At 45.2% G+C, this 18,745-nt stretch overlaps 1 protein-coding gene across 7 annotated transcripts in view; it reads left to right on the forward strand.

Annotated features, from left to right (window-relative positions):
* The window catches only part of EDA (ectodysplasin A), a 426,386-nt gene that overhangs the window by 404,559 nt on the left and 3,082 nt on the right, over positions 1-18,745 (forward strand). The window contains exons 3-8 of one of the 7 annotated variants that reach the window (XM_072744258.1): positions 2,095-2,118; positions 10,498-10,677; positions 12,090-12,124; positions 13,049-13,100; positions 15,772-15,902; positions 17,766-17,997. In XM_072744258.1, coding sequence (XP_072600359.1) covers positions 2,095-2,118; positions 10,498-10,677; positions 12,090-12,124; positions 13,049-13,100; positions 15,772-15,902; positions 17,766-17,997 — 654 coding nt within the window. Of the gene's footprint in view, positions 1-2,094; positions 2,119-10,497; positions 10,678-12,089; positions 12,125-13,048; positions 13,101-15,771; positions 15,903-17,765; positions 18,250-18,745 lie in introns of those variants that run through there. The other 6 variants (XM_072744260.1, XM_072744263.1, XM_072744257.1 and 3 more) reach the window with 6 other exon arrangements.

Genomic DNA, 18,745 nt, shown 5'->3' on the forward strand with positions numbered 1-18,745 from the left:
ACTACACCTCAATTAAAAATAAAAATTCACTGAAAAAAATGAAAGGTTTTGTTTAAAAAATAAATTTTTCCTTTTTGCTTCCCCTTTTTATGTAAGTATGTATGCATGCATCTATATATATATATACAATGAGTTGGTTCCTGGTATAAACACAATAGAAGTTCAAAAAATTTTTTTTAACTTCCCTATCCCTCTTTTCAGTTGTTGATTTAGGTCAAACTTTCTCCAGGAAGTTTGGGTTTGTTTTGTTTTTTTCCTCAAGTAGCCAGTATAATTCCTTAAGTCTCACCCTCTTTAATATTTTTGTATGCAACTGCAAGTTCATTTAGGATAGAGTTATGTTTCATTATTTACCTTGCTACCTTCCATAGGCATGCTTGGTGAAGACTGGTTGTTGGTGATGGTTGATTTTCTCAAAACCTGCTTGAAGTATGATGTAACAGTGCTAATCCTTTAAGGCAGCTGGAATGGTCAGAAACTTATCCAGGACCAGCACAACTTGTTTATGAGTGTAGTGTTGCTGCACTGGCTACCATCCCTCTGCTCTGCCAGACTGAGGTGGCTGACTAGCTGGCTGGTAGCTGGCTGATGGGGCTGGGCCTTTCTGTATAAACTCTTCCTCAAATAGCTTTTTTGTTCAAAGAGGTGGCCTTTCTCATGTTGAGTTGCTCCCTCTTAGCGAGTAGTATTTGTGCAGCTCTGCTTCCTTGCCAGAATCTCCATGCACGTTATCAAGAGCTCTCAATGCCATTAAAAACATAAAGAATACGCAGCAAAGAAAGAAGACAAAGGGGTGAGGGGAGAAAAAAGGAGGAAAAACAAGGATAAAAGAATGGAGATTTATGACCTTGAGTGTGGCAGGTTGCTAAACCCAACCTAAAACATCCCATGCACATAATAATACCTACTGTTACACATGAAATTTAGCAGAGAAACTATGAAAATGAAAATATTTTGCAAGGGAAGTCTACACAGTCCTTGGTTTTCAAGGGACGTATGCAAACTCTGATGGCAATACTGGAAGCCCTCCAGATTAGACACTTTGTTGACTTCAGATTGAGCCTGCCTCTGATAGAGCCTGCTCTTACAGGCAAAAATCATTCTAGGCATGTTGTAAAGATAAGATGAGATGATAAATGGAAATAAGTAGGTTTCATAGGTTATAAAACAATATACAAATGCTTGGTGTTCTTTTTGTAAAGCTCCTGAGGGCATTGACAATGGTTTAATGTCCCATAGTGTCTTTCTTCATGGGAGTTTGGAACAGATTTTAAACACCTATGTCTAAAGAAAATCAAATCCACCTACAGAATGAAGAGAAGTGGGTCCCCAGGAGGGAGAGATATGTGTGGGAGATACCTAAATTGTGGGTATCTGGGGAGTGGTTGTCACCTAACCATATAAGAAAAGCATTGGGTTTTCTGAGTGTCCTCAATTGATTAGAATTGTTTTCTTTAGAAGTAATTTCCAAGAAAATGCCTGTGATTTCATGTCAGTGAAACTGTTGATGCTTATTTTAAAGTGTCTGTTAACTTATAGTCAATTACAGTGGGAGTGCATGTGGTACCCATATGAACGTATTATGATCACACTGTTTTAATAACAATTTAAATCACAATATGTGACTAAAAAGTCAACTGCTGCTGCTTCTGCTCCTTCTATGAAAATGACCCTCTTTTCCATTTAGCTTCAATGCAAGAGACTTTATATCAGTTCTTCACCTGAATGCATGACTCTTCAATCTCAGGACTCGCAGAATTAATGGAATGCCGTCCTAAGGTTGATGAGTTCTGCGTTTATGGGCATTTCATCCCTATGAAGAAGTCCTCATTCTCTCACTGCAACGACTGAGACTGAAAGAGTTTTCTAAGGGAGAATATTTCTTTTAACATTCTTCTTAAATGTTTCAGTCAAAAAACAGAAACAGACTGAGGACGTCTGATAGTTGGGAGATACCTTGCCAATGACCTGACCCTTGATGTGAGGCTCCCTCAAAATCTGCAGTGTCTTGAGAGTGTCTCCTATGACTGTCTTGGAGAATAATCACTTTCTATTAATTTCCAGTGATTTAATTTTCCATTTTCTTTTTAACAGGTCCAGTTAAAAACAAGAAAAAGGGTAAGTTAAGCTCCTGATTATATAAAATTGCTGTCATATCTTTCCTAAAATAAGAAGAAAAAAAAAACAAGGGAGTAGGATTTTTATATATTCTCTCAATGCTGGCTGTCATCACTTCTTGGCCTTTTGGCTAAGATCAAGTGCAATGCTGGTTGTCCATTGTTTTATTCAATCATCTATGGCTTCCTTGAGTATTGTGCTTCCATGAAACAAGAGATTGTTTTTCAGTGATGATCCATGAAATTGCTTCTCTAGCAGCATATGAAAGTTGTTTTTATTTTTCTTTCTTGCTCCCTCTTTTGTACAATTATATTTAGATCTCTTTCCTTCATTATTCTCTACCCTTCCCCCTATCCTTCTTTTTCCTTTCGTTGCCCTCCTTTATCAAATCAGTGATCACATACAAAGTCCTAAGACAGCTTGTGGGGACTACCTTCTGAGAGGTGTCAGTACCAGGGAGGCTTTTCTTGCTTTAGAGTTTCAGTATCATTTTCTCTGTGGTGGAAAAAGAAAGCTGAAGGAATACCCTGATCTTTTGGTCCTTTCAAAGAAGCTTCTAGTTGAGCAGATCCATTGTGCCATTGTTGGGTCAGTATGTTTCTGATATACTTGCAATAGGACTGGCCCAAGAGCTTGTACAAGCACTTGCATACTTGAAGAGGAGAACCCAAAGACAGAATAAGTTCCAAAAGACATAATAAGGCAATATGGTCCACTCCTTAGGACTTAAAAAACAAACAAACTACAAAACCAGTTGTAAGTACCTATTTGTTTCTGTGTTCTGACCTGGAAAGAAAATGAAGTGAAATTACTGATTTTTCATTAAAATTCTTTAAGTAGGGGTGTCTGGATGGCTCAGTAGCTTAAACGTCTGCCTTCAGCTTTGGTCATGATCCCAGGATCCTGGAATGGAGCCCCAAGATGGGCTCCCCACTCAGCAGGAAGTCTGCTTCTCCATCTTCCTCTGCCCCTCCCCCTGCCTCTGCTTTCTCTCTCTCCCTCTGTCTCTCTCTCAAATAAGATCTTTTAAAAAATAAAGTTCTTTAAGTAAAATGATTCTGTTAGAAATTTCTGGAGCTTTATAGAGTAGATTACCAATCCCAAATTAGGCCAAAGGGACTGGCTTCAGCTGCTGCCTGTCACTCCTCTAAGCACTAGGGTACTGTGGTGGCTTGAGGTACCATGGCCTACATGGAAAACCTATGTCCCTGTTGTAAAGAAGCTGAGGAATGGCCTGGCCTCCTGAGGACCTGATCTGAGCAAAGTTGGAAAACAGCCAGAGACCTGGGGTCAATGAGGAAAACTTTCTCTGTTGGGCCTGGGCATTCACCAAGATATTATGTATTTAAGAAAGTAAATTTGATTTTTAAGCATGTAGGTTTTTTCTAATAGTTTTTTTTTAGAGCAGTTGTAGGTTCACAACAAAATTGAGGGGAAAGTACAGAGCATTCCCATATATTCTATGCCCCCACACGTGGACAGCCTCCCCCACTATCAACATCTTGCACCATCTTGTACATTTGTTATAATTGATGAACATCCATTGATATATCATTATCACTCAAAGTACATATCGGCTTCATTTTAGTGCTGTACATTCTATGGGTTTTGACAAATGTATAGCGACATAGATTTCCATGGATTACAGTATTATAAAGAATAGTTTCACTGCCCTAAAAAGCCTTTCTGTTTTGCCCCTCACAACCACTGATCTTTCTACTGTCTTTTTAGTGTTGCCTTTTCCAAAATGTCAGTATGTAGCCTTTTGAGATTGGCTTCTTTCACTTAGTAATACATATTTAAGTAACTCCATATCTTTTAATGGCTTGATAGATCATTTATTTTTAGTTTTTTAAGTATTTTAATTCCAGTTAGTTAACAGTGTTATATTAGTTTCAGGTGTACAATATAGTGATTCAATAATCCCATACATCACCCAGTGTTCATCACAACAAGTGCACTCCTTAATCCCTACCACCTATTTAACCCATCCTCCTGCCCCCTCCCCTCTGGTAACCATCAATTTATTGACTATAGTTAAGAGTCTGTTTCTTTTTTTATTATTTATGAGAGACAGACAGACAGAGAGGCAGAGACACAGGCAGAGGGAGAAGCAGGCTCCATGCCGGAAACCTGACATGGGACTCAATCCTGGGTCTCCAGGATCACACCCTGGGCTGAAGGCGGCGCTAAACCACTGAGCCACCTGGGCTGCCCAAGAGTCTGTTTCTTAGTGTCTCTCTCTCTCTCTCTCTCTCTCTCTCTCTCTCTTCCCATTTGCTTATTTTTTTCCCTTAAATTCCACATATGAGTGAAATCATATGGTATTTGTCTTTCTTTGACTGACTTATTTCACTTAGCATAATACTCTCTACCTCCATCTATGTTGTTGCAAATGGCAAAATATCATTCTTTTTTATGGCTGAGCAAAAGTCCATTGTATCTATACACCACATCTTATTTCTCAGTTCATCAGCCAGTGGGCACTTGGGCTATTTCCATAATTTGGCTATTGTAGATACTGCTGCTATAAACATCAGGGTGCATGTATTCCTTTGAATTAGCATTTTTGTATCCTTTGTGTAAATATCTAGTACTGCAATTGCTGGATTGTAGGATAGTTCTATTTTTAACTTTTTGAGGAAACTCCATACTGTTTTCCAGAGTGGTGGCACCAGTTTGCATTCCCACCAACAGTGCAAAAGGGTTCCCTTTTACTCCACATCCTTGCCAGCCAACACCTGTTGTTTCTTGTGTTATTGATGTTAGCCATTCTGACAGGTGCGAGATGATCTAACTATCATTTTGATTTACATTTCCTGATAAGTGATGTTGAGCATCCTTTCATGTGTCTCTTGGCTATCTGTGTGTCTTCTTTGGAAATGTGTCTATTCATATCTTCTGCCCATTTTCTAATTGGATTATTTGTTTTGAGGATACTGACTTTGAAAAGCACTTGATAGATTTTGGATACTAACCCTTTATCAGATATGTCATTTTCAAATATCTTCTCCCATTCTTTAGGTTGCCTTTTAGTTTTGTTGATTGTTTCCTATGCTTTGCAGAAGCTTTTTATTTTGATGTAGTTCCAATAGTGTATTTTTTAATTTATTACCCTTGCCTCAGGAGACATATCTAGAGAAGTTGCTATGGCCAATGTCAAAGAAGTTACTGCCTGTGTTCTATTCTAGGATTTTTCTGGTTTCAGGTCTCACATTTAAGTCTTCAATTGATTTTAAATTTATTTTTTGTGTATGGTGTAAGAAAGTGGTCCAGTTTCATTCTTATGCATATTGCTGTCCAGTTTCGCAACACCATTTGTTGAAAAGGCTGTCTTTTTCTGATTGGATATTTTTTCCTGGTTTGTCAAAAATTAGTTGGCCATATAATTGTGGGTTCATTTCTGGGTTTTCTATTCTGTTCTATTGATCTCTGTATCTATTTTTGTGCCAGTGCTGTTCCTGGTTTTTTTTTTTTTTTTTGTACCATTCCTGTTTTGATTACCATTTCAAGCATGTAGTTTTTAACTTTTGTCACATCCTTTTTTAAAATGGAAATTGTAATAAACCTAGAAAATTCACCATGCTTTGACATGGACACCTTCTGGTCCTAAACAAGTCCAGGGATGACCTCTTTTTAATAGGTAGACTTGGGAACACTTTCTAATTACAGCTACTAGTTTTGTTTTGTTTTGTTTTGTTCTGTTTTCACTCATTCACTAGACAGCTAATAAAGCATTCTATAATTGTCAGGAATAGAGATACTGAGATAAAGAAAAGTGGTGCCTAAAAAAAAAAAAAAAGAAAAGAAAAGTGGTGCCTGACCTCAAAAATCTCCTAGTATAGCTGGAATAGTGGAAGTACACACAAATAATTGCAGTGCCATATGAAAAAAATGCTATCATAAAAGCATGAACAGTGTGCTGTGGAAGCATAGAGAAAGAACAAGTAGTTCTCCCTGGGGGAGTAAGGAACCACATCTCAGGAGGAAAAAAAACAGTATTTAACCTGGACTTTAAAGGATGAAGGGAGGAAGAAGTGGAAGGACATTCCAGCAAAGGGAACAGCATACTCAAATCTCCCAGAAGCATGAAAAACATGGTGTGTTTAGGGAAACACCAAGTAGGCTAGTTATGTACCAGAGTGTAGGTCATGTGTGTAGTTGGGAATGGTGCCCAGGTGTAGTGTTATCCAGTGGCTGAGCACTGAGAGAGCACACTTGCTAGTGGCAAGAGAATACAAGTATCTAGGCAAGAAGCCCTGTAATTACAATTCAGAGAAAAAAAAATACTACAATTCAGAGAATCCAATGTCTCTTGCAGGGACTCAGATCACTGCCTAGCACTGCTACCTTGAATATGGGCCATTATTAGGAGAATGCACATAGGCCTTAAACATTTACTTTGACTGAAAGTGATTTAGAAGCCATTTAATACAGATTTCCTTGGACACAGTGAATAAGCACATGCCCGAAGAGGTAAATTGAGTTGTTCACTTAATTTCCATTTTTAATAGAATTTTCCTCTCCTATAACTAACTTGCTCTTGTCCATTCTCTCTCTCTCCCTCTCCCTCCAGATTTCTCCCTCCCTCTGCCCCCCGCCTTCACTCACTTGTGTTTATTTGTTCTTTCAACACTTTGTCCTTCACTAAAAGGTTAGGGAAATGCCCCTCTCACAAAGTTTAGCTTTGAAAAGAATGTTGATTATTCTGTCATCTAAGAGTGCACAGGACAATTTTCTTTTTTTTCTTTTTTTAATTTATTTTTTATTGGTGTCCAACTTGCCAACATATAGCATAACACCCAGTGCTCATCCCATCAAGTGCCCCCCTCAGTGCCCGTCACCCAGTCACCCCCGCACCCCACCCACCTCCCTTTCTACCACCCCTTGTTCGTTTCCCAGAGTTAGGAGTCTCTCATGTTCTGTTTCCCTTTCTGATATTTTTCTAAGTAGAGAAGTCTCTGGGCTTTTGTATCATGGAGTGTTCTGTTAAAGTGAGGAAATCTGGAGAAGGAATTCAATCCTCTAAAGTCATCCTCTTGTCCAGGAGTCATTTTGTTCATGCTTCTCTCTGGGCCAACTTTCTGTAAGTATGCAAGTGTGAGAAGCACACTTACCTAAACCTAGTTACAGAAGAGCAAAGAGGAACAGCTGCAGCACTAGAATACAGCAGGAGCTTTTTCCCAAATGCTTTCTAACATTTTCATAAGTGAACATCCTCTGTTTACACTGCAATCATTATTCTCTTTGACTAGAGGAGTTTCTGGGTATAATTCTTCCAAAATTATATTAGCAATCACAGGAGATTCACAGTCTTGACACTGAAGTTTGTACTACCCACGGAACACCCTCTAACTTGAAAATCAGTTAGGCCTGTTAATTCTGGGACATAGAACAATCTAATATGCACCCTCCTCTGTGTCTCTGCCAACCAGAGAACAATGAGGGAGAAGCAGACCTTACAAACAGGTTAGGGAAGTTTCCTGACTGCCAGGGGTAAGTCAGTCTTCCTCATGGAAACTTAGTCTTGGGAGGAAATTTAGAGAAATCATCAAGGCCAAACTTCATTTCACCAACAGAGAAATTAAGGCTCAGAGAGAGATAGGGATTTGCCCAAAGTACATCTGTGGCAGAGCTGGTGCTTACAGCCTTATCTCCTGTCTACAGATTTTGTGTTCTCTCCACTGCACTAGCTGGAATTGAAACTTGGGCACTAAATAAGCCTGACTTGGAAGCTGCCCAAATCTGAAGGGAGATGGCTTTCCTGTTTAGCATCTTGAAATTGGCTAATCTAGAAACTGGACAGATCCAATCTTTTGTTGCTGTTATGTGCAGGGAAAATGGTAAAGCTCCTTCCTGCCTCTGGGTCTTTAAGGCTACAAGGGAGTCTCCAAGGGAAAGAAGCTCTGTGGACCTTCCTTTCTTTCCTCCCTGGGGAAGGAGCCCCATAATGACCCTGTTGTTTCAGTCCAAACGCAGACATGGCTAAACATGGACAACAGGCCTCTTGAATGGCATTGCAATGGGGATTGAGTTTCTGGAACATGCAGCATTATTTTTAAAGGAGGTCCTGATAAATCAGGTCAGGATTCTCCTGCCTAAGAGTCTGGGGAGCAAGGAGTCAGAGTTAAGGAAGTATTTAAGTGAGACTTAAGAGGGTTACATTTAAAACTAAGAAAGTACCATAGGTGGAGATACTGTCATGGAGTCTGGCCAAAGCCTTCTATTCCTGGGATTTCCACAAAACTGTGAGAAAGCAGTGAAGGGAAGAAGATGCCCTCTCCCCCGAGCCACCTGCAGTGCGTGAATTGGGCTGCACAGAGCAAAGGAAGTAAACTGGAGCTGCAGATTTTGGTACAAGACCACAGTTATGACCTGTCAAATAGCTACATCCTGGTGGAAATGTTGAAAAGACTGGAATATAGAATAGATGGGCTGGGATTTTTCTGAAAAGATAGAGAGGAGGAAATGGGGAGGAGTTGGTGGGCTTACTTACATTGGAGAAGGGGTGCCTGGATGGCTCAGTCGGTTAAGTGTCTGCCTTCAGCTCAGGTCATGGTCTCAGGGTCCTGGGATTGAGCCTTGCATTGCCCCACACCGGGCTCCCTGCTTAGTGAGGAGTCCTCCCTCGCCCTTTCCTCCCTACCCTTGTTCCCTCACTTGCTGTTTACTCTCTCTCTCAAATAAATTTCAAAAATCTTAAAAAAAATAATATGTTGGAGAATAGGGCCTCAGAGGAAGGATGCTGGGAAGCCAGATTATTTAGCCTATAAAAATGGAGGTTGATAGGTGACTTAATGTCTATGAGCATATGAGGGTTATTATGTGTATGATGGTAACTATTCTTCTCTATCAACACAAAGATTAGAATAAAACCTTAAATTGCCTCAGGAGGAATTTCAGCTAAATATACGGAAGAACTTCCTAACAGTGAGGGGGTGATAAACACTGGAACATGTTACCAAGGGAGTTTACAGAAATTGCCTTTCCCAGAGACCTTTAAAAATAGGGTTTAGAGAGGTCAGCTGAGAAAGAAAAACTTGCCAGCTGTCTCCTCAGCTTTTTCTACTCTCCACCTCTCCTTCTTTCATTCAATCTCTCTCTCCCTGCCTTCCTTTGCCCCCCTCTCTTCATGCCCCTTCACCTCTTATTTCCCCAATTCCTTCCCATTCCTCATTTACAGCTACCACCACCTCTATACCAAACTGTAGTTCCTGTATATCTCGACTTCTGTAGGAAACCTTCCTAGTGTTGATATTATTCCCAATGTCAGGCTGTCCTCCTAGCTCCCTCTTCCTATCTGCATCAAGTCCACCAAATTGGGCAGTAAACATGAAAGTGACACTCTTCAACTACAGCCCAATTCTCAATTCAAAACAGTGACCCACACATCTAGCCACTTGATAATTCTAATCTCTTGGACTCAGCTGAAATGCAACCTCCTTTTTGAAGCCTTCTCTGACCTCTAAAGCATTTTGTCCCTACTATTAATATAGCACTTATACTATCTTGTGCCTGTATCTGTTTCCCCAGTAGACTGAGCTCCTTAGGGGTCCCTGGGTGGCTCAGACATTTTTGTTTGTTTGTTTGTTTGTTTGTTTGTTTGTTTGTTTGTTTGGCTCAGGATCCTGGGATTGAGCCCACATCAGGCTCCCTGCTCAATGGGGAGTCTGCTTCACCCTCTCCCTCTGCCCCTCCATTCGCTTGTGCTCTCTCTTGTGCTCTCTCTCTTTTTCTCTCTCAAATAAATAAATAACATCTTGGGACTCCTGGGTGGCTCAGCAGTTGAGAGTCTGCCTTCATCTCAGGGCGTGATCCCTGGGTCCAGGAATCAAGTCATACATCGGGTTCCCCGCAGGAAGCCTGCTTCTTCCTCTGTGTATGTCTCTGCCTCTCTCTGTGTGTCTCTCATGAATAAATAAAATCTTTTAAGAACAAACAGAGATCCCTGGGTGGCGCAGCGGTTTGGCGCCTGCCTTTGGCCCAAGGCGCGATCCTGGAGACCCGGGATCGAATCCCACGTCAGGTTCCCGGTGCATGGAGCCTGCTTCTCCCTCTGCCTGTGTCTCTGCCTCTCTCTCTCTCTCTCTCTCTGTTTGACTATCATAAATTAAAAAAACAAACAAATAAATAAATAAAATCTTTAAAAAAAAAGATTGAGCTCCTTAAGGGTCATTTATTTCTATATCGTCAAACCAGCTCTGTAAATAATTATTCATGAAAGAGGATAGGGTGTGTGTGTATGTTGTATAATAAAGGTGTTCACCTCTGTAACAGCAGAAGTCCCAAAGGGCTGACTTTGTGTCTTTGGAAGTCTGTAGAACAGTATGTTTGTTATCAGTAAATAACTACAAATTTAACACTGAATTTGTCTTTTAGGAAAGAAGGCAGGACCTCCTGGGCCCAATGGCCCTCCAGGCCCTCCAGGCCCTCCAGGACCCCAGGGACCCCCAGGGATTCCAGGAATTCCTGGGATTCCAGGAACAACTGTTATGGGACCACCTGGCCCTCCAGGTCCTCCTGGTCCTCAGGGACCCCCTGGCCTACAGGGACCTTCTGGTGAGTTCCTCTGTGTCTCCACCTGCCCCAGGCTCCTTGCAAGTACTTTAAAAGAGCAGGAGTGGGTGATCCTGAGAGCAGTTTCCAATGGTGGTGATGGCTTTGGCGAGCAATAAGAAAAGCAGGTCTCCCAGGTCAGTGGGAAGCTAGGAATTGGACAAGCCAGTAGGGCCTGACTTACTCTAACTTCTTGTGTATACCAACCTGTCAAGGACAGGCCACCTGTTCTTGACCTTCCCGTCGTAAGTCCTCCCTGATTCTGGGCCTCCCTGCAGTGAGCCAGTAAACTCATACGTGCCAGAGCCAGTGGCCCTGAGGGTTTATACTAGATTTCCAGTGGGGGATGGATTTAGTTTGCTCTGATTTCCGACATCTAATACTACATGTTTATGTCTGACTGGAAACAGGGGAGGAATGTTGGGGACTGGAAAAAAAATTACAAGCCCTAGAACAGTCTCATCCTATGAACTCTGAAATGCCTTTCCCAGAAAGGTAGACAAGTAGTCACTGGTGACCAAAGAGCTGGAAACTTTTCAGCCACTTGGGCTGTGGAAGAAGCAAGTGCAGCCACTAAGACTGAGCAGTCAAGTGCCTCTTGCACTACATCCCTACCCCCCCACACACATTGCCCATTCAGATAGCATTGGATCTCTGTGCATCTTTCCCCTTGGACCCAGAAGGGCATCCAAAGGGTATAGATGCCAATCCAAACCTGCCTAATTGGAACTAACAGGAGTCAGCCTGCCAGGGCTTAGGTCAGTTGTTATTTCCTTCTCCTGCTCCCCTCTTGCACCTTGGAGCTTTAAAGAAATGGACTATTTATGCAGCTGATTTCTCTAGGTCCAAAAATTCTGTAGCAGGACTTGGATTCTTCGACTCATAGTTCAAATGGGGCTAATCAGCATTAGTGTGACCATAAGAGATGGGAGCTGGGGAGGGGGTTTGTTTGTATCCAATCTTTCCACAGATCTTGAGTACTTCCTATGTGCAACAGATATATTGATAAGTGGTCCCTGTTCTCATGAAGTTTATGTCCCAGAGGGGAGAGACATGATTAAAGAAGTAAGATACTTACAAATGGCAATGCTCTCTCTGAAGAAAATAAAGGGAACCAAAGACTAAAGCAAACGGCACAGTCTCGGGGTCACATAGTGACAGGAAGGCACTCTCACCTGTCTCTCCCAGTGCAGAGTGAAGCTTGCCCTGGGGCCAGCATTAGCAAGAGGCCAGTTTACCTGCTGGACGCTGAGCCCACTGAAGAGGCAGGTCAGGGAGGAGTAAGAGAAGTGAGTGGTGTCCTCTCCCATCCCAGGGCTTGGCTGCCCAGAGCAAGTCTTACCACCACTCACTACCTAGCTGAGGAGATAGGGAAGTAGAAGCATGCCCTCTGATTGCCCTGTCCTATTTTTCAGGTACTGCTGATAAAGCTGGACCTCGAGAAAACCAGGTTGGCTGGAAGTGGCTCTCTTCTGGGGAGGAGGGAAGGCCAAGAGGCTAGAGCCACCTTTGAGTGGCTCCCTATTAAGTTTGCTGAGGCTCATTTAAAAAAAAGTTTGCTGAGGCTTTGTTTTGTGTGGATACCCTGGAGGTCCAGAGGTTGTTCACTCACAGCCCCCTCCCATCTCCAGGAACAGAAAAGCTTTGCCCCAGGGCCTGCCTGTAACTACCTGTAACTAAGGAAAGGAAGCCTTGCCACAGACATTTTTTCCCATGCACAGAAGACAGTGGGTCACCATAGCCAGGCTCAGTCGTCCGCAGAAATGAGCTTGCCAGTCAAGCCTAGCCACCTGAGCCTCCGACTTCCCACCCACACCAGACACCTTGTCAGCACTCAGACTGCCTGGGATCTGGAGCTTGAAAACCAGTCAACCAGCTCCAGGCCAAACCCCGCCTGGGTTTCTGCCTTAATGGCCTGAAGGGCTCCTGCCTTGTCTTTGAGCTTCCTAATCTGTTTCTATTGGCAAGTTCTGCTGCCTTTGCCCTGTCTCATGTCAGACTCTTACTACAGCTGTTTGGCCACAGTTAGAAATACGCACAGCTGCACAGTGCTTGATGGCTTGCAGGGAATTTTATATCCATCACCTCATTTGATCTTCCAACGTCCCCTATAAGAGAGGCCAGACAGAGATTCTTAAAATCCCCATTTCATAGTTAGGGAAATGAGGCTCAGTAGCATTCCACTCTCCTGAGGTCACCCAGCCAGGAAGTGATGGAGGTACAAATCACAGTACCAATCACCAGCAGATCCCAGGTCCCTGGCATCCCAGGACAGGAGAAAGGGATCAGAACTGGGAAATGAGATTGGAAGCCAGAGGGGGAAATATGTTAGCTGGTGGCTGAATGAATACTCTCTCTGTCCTTATCCTCCCAGCCAGCTGTGGTGCATCTACAGGGCCAAGGGTCAGCAATCCAAGTCAAGAATGGTAAGAGTCAAAGTAGGCTCTCCCCTAAGAGGAGCCCTCCGCCCTCCCTCCTCTCTCCGCCCTCCCTCCTCCTTCCTCCCTAGGGGCAGCAGTGGTCTTCAAAGAATCACAGCCTAGCTACTGCCTGGTCCCTGAAGGACCCTGGGCGGCAGGGGCCATTCTCTGCTCCCTTTGCGCTCTACTGGCTGTCCTGGGTAATTACTTGCACCTAGACCGGTTCTAAATGCACATAAATTGCATTTAGAATCACGGGTGAAGAAACAGAAAGGGACTTGAGATATCACTGAGATGGGGAATTCTAGGTAGATGGAGGTTTGTATCAGAGTCACCAAGGAAATTTGTGTAGTTCGATCGACATTTTCACGGTACAAACTAGAGAAGGTAAAACTACAGAAAATTAAATTCTTCATGTCTGATGGGTCTCCACGGAAAATGGGTGGAGGGAGCATTTCTAGGGAGGGGGTCAGTTGTGGAAGGGAAGGCATGCTAGACTCTCCAGGGGGTATGGGATGCTAGTACCTATAAAAAAAAAAAAGGCGGGGACAGATTTAAGGGGATTAAGAAAACTGATTTAATGTAATCCCTGCATTTAAAAGCTGGGGAACCAGAGTCCCAGAGAGAATGGATCATACGGTAAGAAATCATACTGCCTTATATTTGTCCGGTACTTCAGAGTTTTCAACATGCATTCTTTTGTCTTTCATTTTATGGGATCCTCACAATAGCCAGTGATGTAGGTATCAGCTCCTTTTTGCAGAGACAGAAGCTGAAGCTTAGAGAGGTTAATTAACTGGCCCAAGATTTCAGTTGACTGTAGGAGCTGGCATTCAAAACTATGTCTGATTCTTTCCACGGCACTATGCTACTTCAGTGATGTGCGTACCACTCTACCGAATGATTAGGTTCATTTTCTCCCCCAAAGAAACATGGACATTCATTAAAGAACAGCACTTTGAAATAATGTCCAATCCCCAGGGTGTACACAGCCTGGAATGCATGAACCCCCAGGAGCCTCGAGAAGCAGCAAGCCAGCCAAGATGCCAGATGCTTACAGAGCTTGGAGTGGGAGGGGCTTGGAGTGCAGAGACAGTAAATGAAGGCTAAGAAACCTGCTGCATGGGGACAGCTCCTAAGAGTCCAGTCAGTCCTGAACTGGCTGTGCTGAGCTTCCTTAATGATTGGGCTTAGCTACATCCAGGACTGCTACCTGGATGCCTGCACTTTAATTTCCTCCAGAGTATAAGTAGGGACAGAATAGTGGCAAAACCCAAGCAGTCCTGCTGGGACCAGGTGCCTGGGGCCCTGGGGCCCTGGGGCCGTGGATGGGCCATGATCATCATCTGTCCATGGAGGAGTGAGACTGCCAGGAAATAGATTTGTCTGGATGGACAGGTGGCCTCCATGCTTATTCTATGCCAGAAGCAACAGAGTTCGCTCCCACTACCACACAACAAGACCGGTTCTAACCTCTCGGGGCCAATCCCTTGGAGTAGCTTATGCTGATATTTAGCTCTACCAACAGCCAGAAGGAGGGGGGGAGGAAAGACATCATGCAGAGCAGTCATTTGGAGGGACAGAACCAGGGCATCTCCTCCTAACTCCTGTCCCACCCACTGTTGCCTCGAGGGAAGATGGCCACCTATTCCAGGAGGTTCGTGTCTTCACATCTCAGAGAGGCAGGCCTCCTGAGACTAGCCATAGAAGGACATTCACAACTTCTCAGGTGAAGAATGGATGGTTTTGAGGGGTAAAGGCCCCAGGGCTTGGACTCTCTCCTCTGGTGGTAAGAAGGAACATCCTTCTTTCTGCAGGATTGAAAGGGAAGCTTTTCCTCTGCCTTCACACACTGACTCTCACTGTCCAACGAAGGTGACAGGACTTGCCCCTCTGCCCTCAACGGGGTTGGGCTGACAGATGCTTCACCAGGGGTGCAACTCCCAGACCCCCTCACTAGCCCCTGAGCTGGTTCTAGTGCTGCTTAGTGGTTTATCTCTTACTTTCATAAAGATCCCCCTCTCCTATGGGGCCTTATTTCTGTCAGTCACTCATTCCAGCTGCTATGAAGTCTACCTCACACGCCCCCACCACCAATCCCTAAGGTTCTCCAGGTAGACATTTCCTTGGGCTGAGTGGTTTCATGGGGGGCCCAGGGAAGCCTTCCAGAAAGGACTGGGCATGAAAGCACTGTGAAAAAGGAACTCTTAAGGAGATGAACAAAACCCACAAACGGACAAGACAGGAGAAGGACTCAGGAGCTATGGCTAGAGAAATAGAATAGAATAATAAGACCTAGCCTGCCACTCAGTGTCTGAATTTTGCCTGTGCAGGCCCTAGAACAACAAAGAAAATAGGGCAGCATGCCCACTCTCTTCTTACCCTCACCCCCAATTCCAGCTAGAAGGTGTTAGTTAAGGACCCTTCCAGATAGAGGGGTCAGGAAAGGAGAGAAGGAGACAGATAAGTGGACCTTGGGGGCCTGAGACATGCCTGGCAGCCGCTTGACAAACAGAATACTCTCTCTGCTTCCACATGCTGTTCTTAAAGCTTGGCCTCCTGGCCTAGCCACTTGGTGTTGGCACTGGGATGGGGGAGGTGCCACTCGACATCTCTTGTTTCTGTTGCCCAGATTATCCTGACATGTACTGAGTGACTGCCCTTCTCTCATACTGAGATCTTTCAGGTGGAGTGCTCAATGACTGGTCTCGCATCACCATGAACCCCAAGGTGTTTAAGCTACATCCCCGCAGCGGGGAGCTGGAGGTACTGGTGGACGGCACCTACTTCATCTATAGTCAGGTAGAAGTGAGTACGGTCTTAGGCCTAACTCTTCTTGTATCCAGAATGCAGATCCGTTGCAGGCCACATAGGGGCACTGTGAAGCCAGCCAAGACCTGCTAACCTCCGGCTTTCTGGGGTGACTGGGGTGGGGGCCCTACACTGGGAGGGAGTGGAAAGGAGAAAAGAGAGAAGGACCAGTTGGAGTTGGGGTTTCCTACCGTCCCCCTCCCCACCACAGCCAGTTATTGTTGACAAACTGCAAAGAGACCCCTCCCACACTCTGCCATCTGACATTCCCCTGCTGAGCCCCAGGCCCTGATTTCCGCCACTGAGCTGTTGAGCTCCAGGGCTAAACTTGATCTCTGATTCAGTGTATATCCCTTGAAAGTCACTGGCAGGGCAGCTGAGCACCCCTTAGCCCCCCAACACCGCTAGCTTTACATTAAATAGTGCTCCTGCAAACTGTCTCTCCACCTCAAAAACATTTTTGACAGGGTTTCCTTCCTCTTTCTCCCATCTGCTTATCTCCCTCTCTGGGTCTCTGTCATTTCTTCCTCCACCCCATCATCACTCTCCTGGCCCTTTTGGCCCTTGGTTTTTGTCCTTTGCCTGCCCAGCCACTTCTACTCCTGTTGTTTGCTTCCCCTGGGGTGCCTCCTCAGAGCTAGAGGTAGATGAACCCTGAGGTTGAGCCTTCTGTGGGGCGGGCAGTAGCAGGCAGATGGACAGAAGGACTACGGAGTCAACAGAAGGGTCTCACGGGAGAGTGGCCAGAGAAGGTGGGTTAACAAGCATTTGCTCAGCCCATCACCAAGCATCCTGGCACAGATTGGGTCCTGACCCAAGAAATCATAGGCCACCTGGATACACTACTTGTCCTGAAGAGCCAACAGAGGGAGCAACCTTTCATAAAGTGATTTAGGATGACACTTTGGAGGGGTTCCCAATCCCCAGGGGGGATATGGGTGTAATCCAAATGTCCTATAGGCCATTTCTCCTAAACTCCTTTTATTGGGGGGGGGGGGTGGATCAAAGCTTGGGGTGGGATATTTTCTGGACCCAGAATAGAATTGGGAATGGCCTCAGACCTTGAGCCCCATGAAAGCTCGGAAAATCCTCCCCCTTGAAACCAGGCCATTGAACGTATGTTAGCACTTCCTTTGAGCCACAAAGTAAAGTTAGGGGCCTGGGTTTTGTCCTTCCAAATTCTGCAGCTCATTTGTGGTGGATAGCACCACCATTCCCCTCCCCTGTCTCCCTGGATCTGTTTCTTTAATCATCAGGGGGCCAAGGGGCACTGTAAAAATCAGTGAGAGAAATTCAGTCATGGGGGAGGGGGAGCTGCAAGCTGAGTGAGCAGCTGTCCTTCAAGAGTTTAAGAAATGGCAAGTTGTCACAGTGACCTCTCTGGGGAATCAGAGACTTTTAAGATCAGACACAAAAAGTCCTTGGGGCATGGCACTGGACGTTCATGTGTGTTCATTCATCTGTAGCACTGATTGAGCACCTAACGCGTGCAGAGCACCATGCCTCCTGCCAGGGCTGTCCCGGGTGGAGGGCAGGAGAGCTACCCAAGGCAGAAAGGTGTGGTTCCTGCCCACACAGAGTGAAGGACTGGTGTGCTATTCAAAAGGGATTTGCTCTGCCCCCTGAGCCCCACCGAGTAGGGGAAGCGCAGCGTATAAGCCCATCATCACCTTGCCTTCCTGTTGAGCAACAAACACCCCCTCAGGTGACACTGGCACCGCCCCCCATACACACACAGTGTGCTGTGCTCTGCCAGGAGGCAGCTCAGCTGAGTCTGAGCTGGTCCTGTCTGTTTGTTGCAAGGAAGGGCCCCACCCTCTGCTTCCCCTCCCCCATCCCTTCTTGTTGCCTCTCACCCAGGTATACTACATCAACTTCACTGACTTTGCCAGCTATGAGGTGGTGGTGGATGAGAAGCCCTTCCTGCAGTGTACCCGCAGCATTGAGACCGGCAAGACCAACTACAATACTTGTTATACTGCAGGCGTCTGCCTCCTCAAAGCCCGGCAGAAGATTGCAGTAAAGATGGTGCACGCCGACATCTCTATCAATATGAGCAAGCACACCACCTTCTTTGGGGCCATCAGGCTGGGTGAGGCCCCAGCATCCTAGACTCCCTCCTGTTTTCTGCCCCTGCCCATGCCCCTGTCCCAGGTTTGGGAGCCAGGACTCCCAGAACCTCACAGTGCTGCTGTGGAGTGAGGTATGTGGGTGTTGAAGACACAGAGATCAATACCCCAGTGCTATTTATTCCCCAGTGACTCCAGGATGACAAGGCCTGCTTAACTTTTCAGAAAGACCTTAGATTAACAGGATGGTTGATGGGGCCCCAGGGCTTGCAGGAAGCAGGACCCTCTTCCTCTGCTCCATGTCAACTGGATTATGGCATGACTCTTCAACCTCCAGGTCCCTGTGTTCAGAGTTACAGTTTCTTGCACTAAAATGGGGTTCCAGGGCAGCAGGCAAGAGAAAGCAAAGGTGTACTCCAGACTGGGGGCAAGCCTCTGATCCTAAGTGGCTGTTGTTCCTCTCTTGGGTAGGGCTAGGGTCAAGAGTTGGGGGGAAGGAGAGTGTTGAAGCCAAAGCAGAGGGGCAGGGAGGGGAAAGGCAACCACTTGCAGCAGAGACCTAGGGAAAAACCTGCCAAGCAGGCATCCTGGGAAGTGGAAGCCTTGCTGATCCACAAGGTGGCCCTGCTGGAGGGTCAGAGGGTCGGAGAGCTCTTCCTACTCAGGCTGAGAGCCACTTGGCAGCTTGCCGGGCTTTGGGGACAAGGAGGTTTGCTCTTCTCCAAGCAGTTGCAGGGAATGGCCACAAACCCTCCTGCACAAGAACCTGAG

Source organism: Vulpes vulpes, chromosome X, assembly GCF_048418805.1.
Source record: "Vulpes vulpes isolate BD-2025 chromosome X, VulVul3, whole genome shotgun sequence".
Lineage (NCBI taxonomy): Eukaryota > Metazoa > Chordata > Mammalia > Carnivora > Canidae > Vulpes > Vulpes vulpes.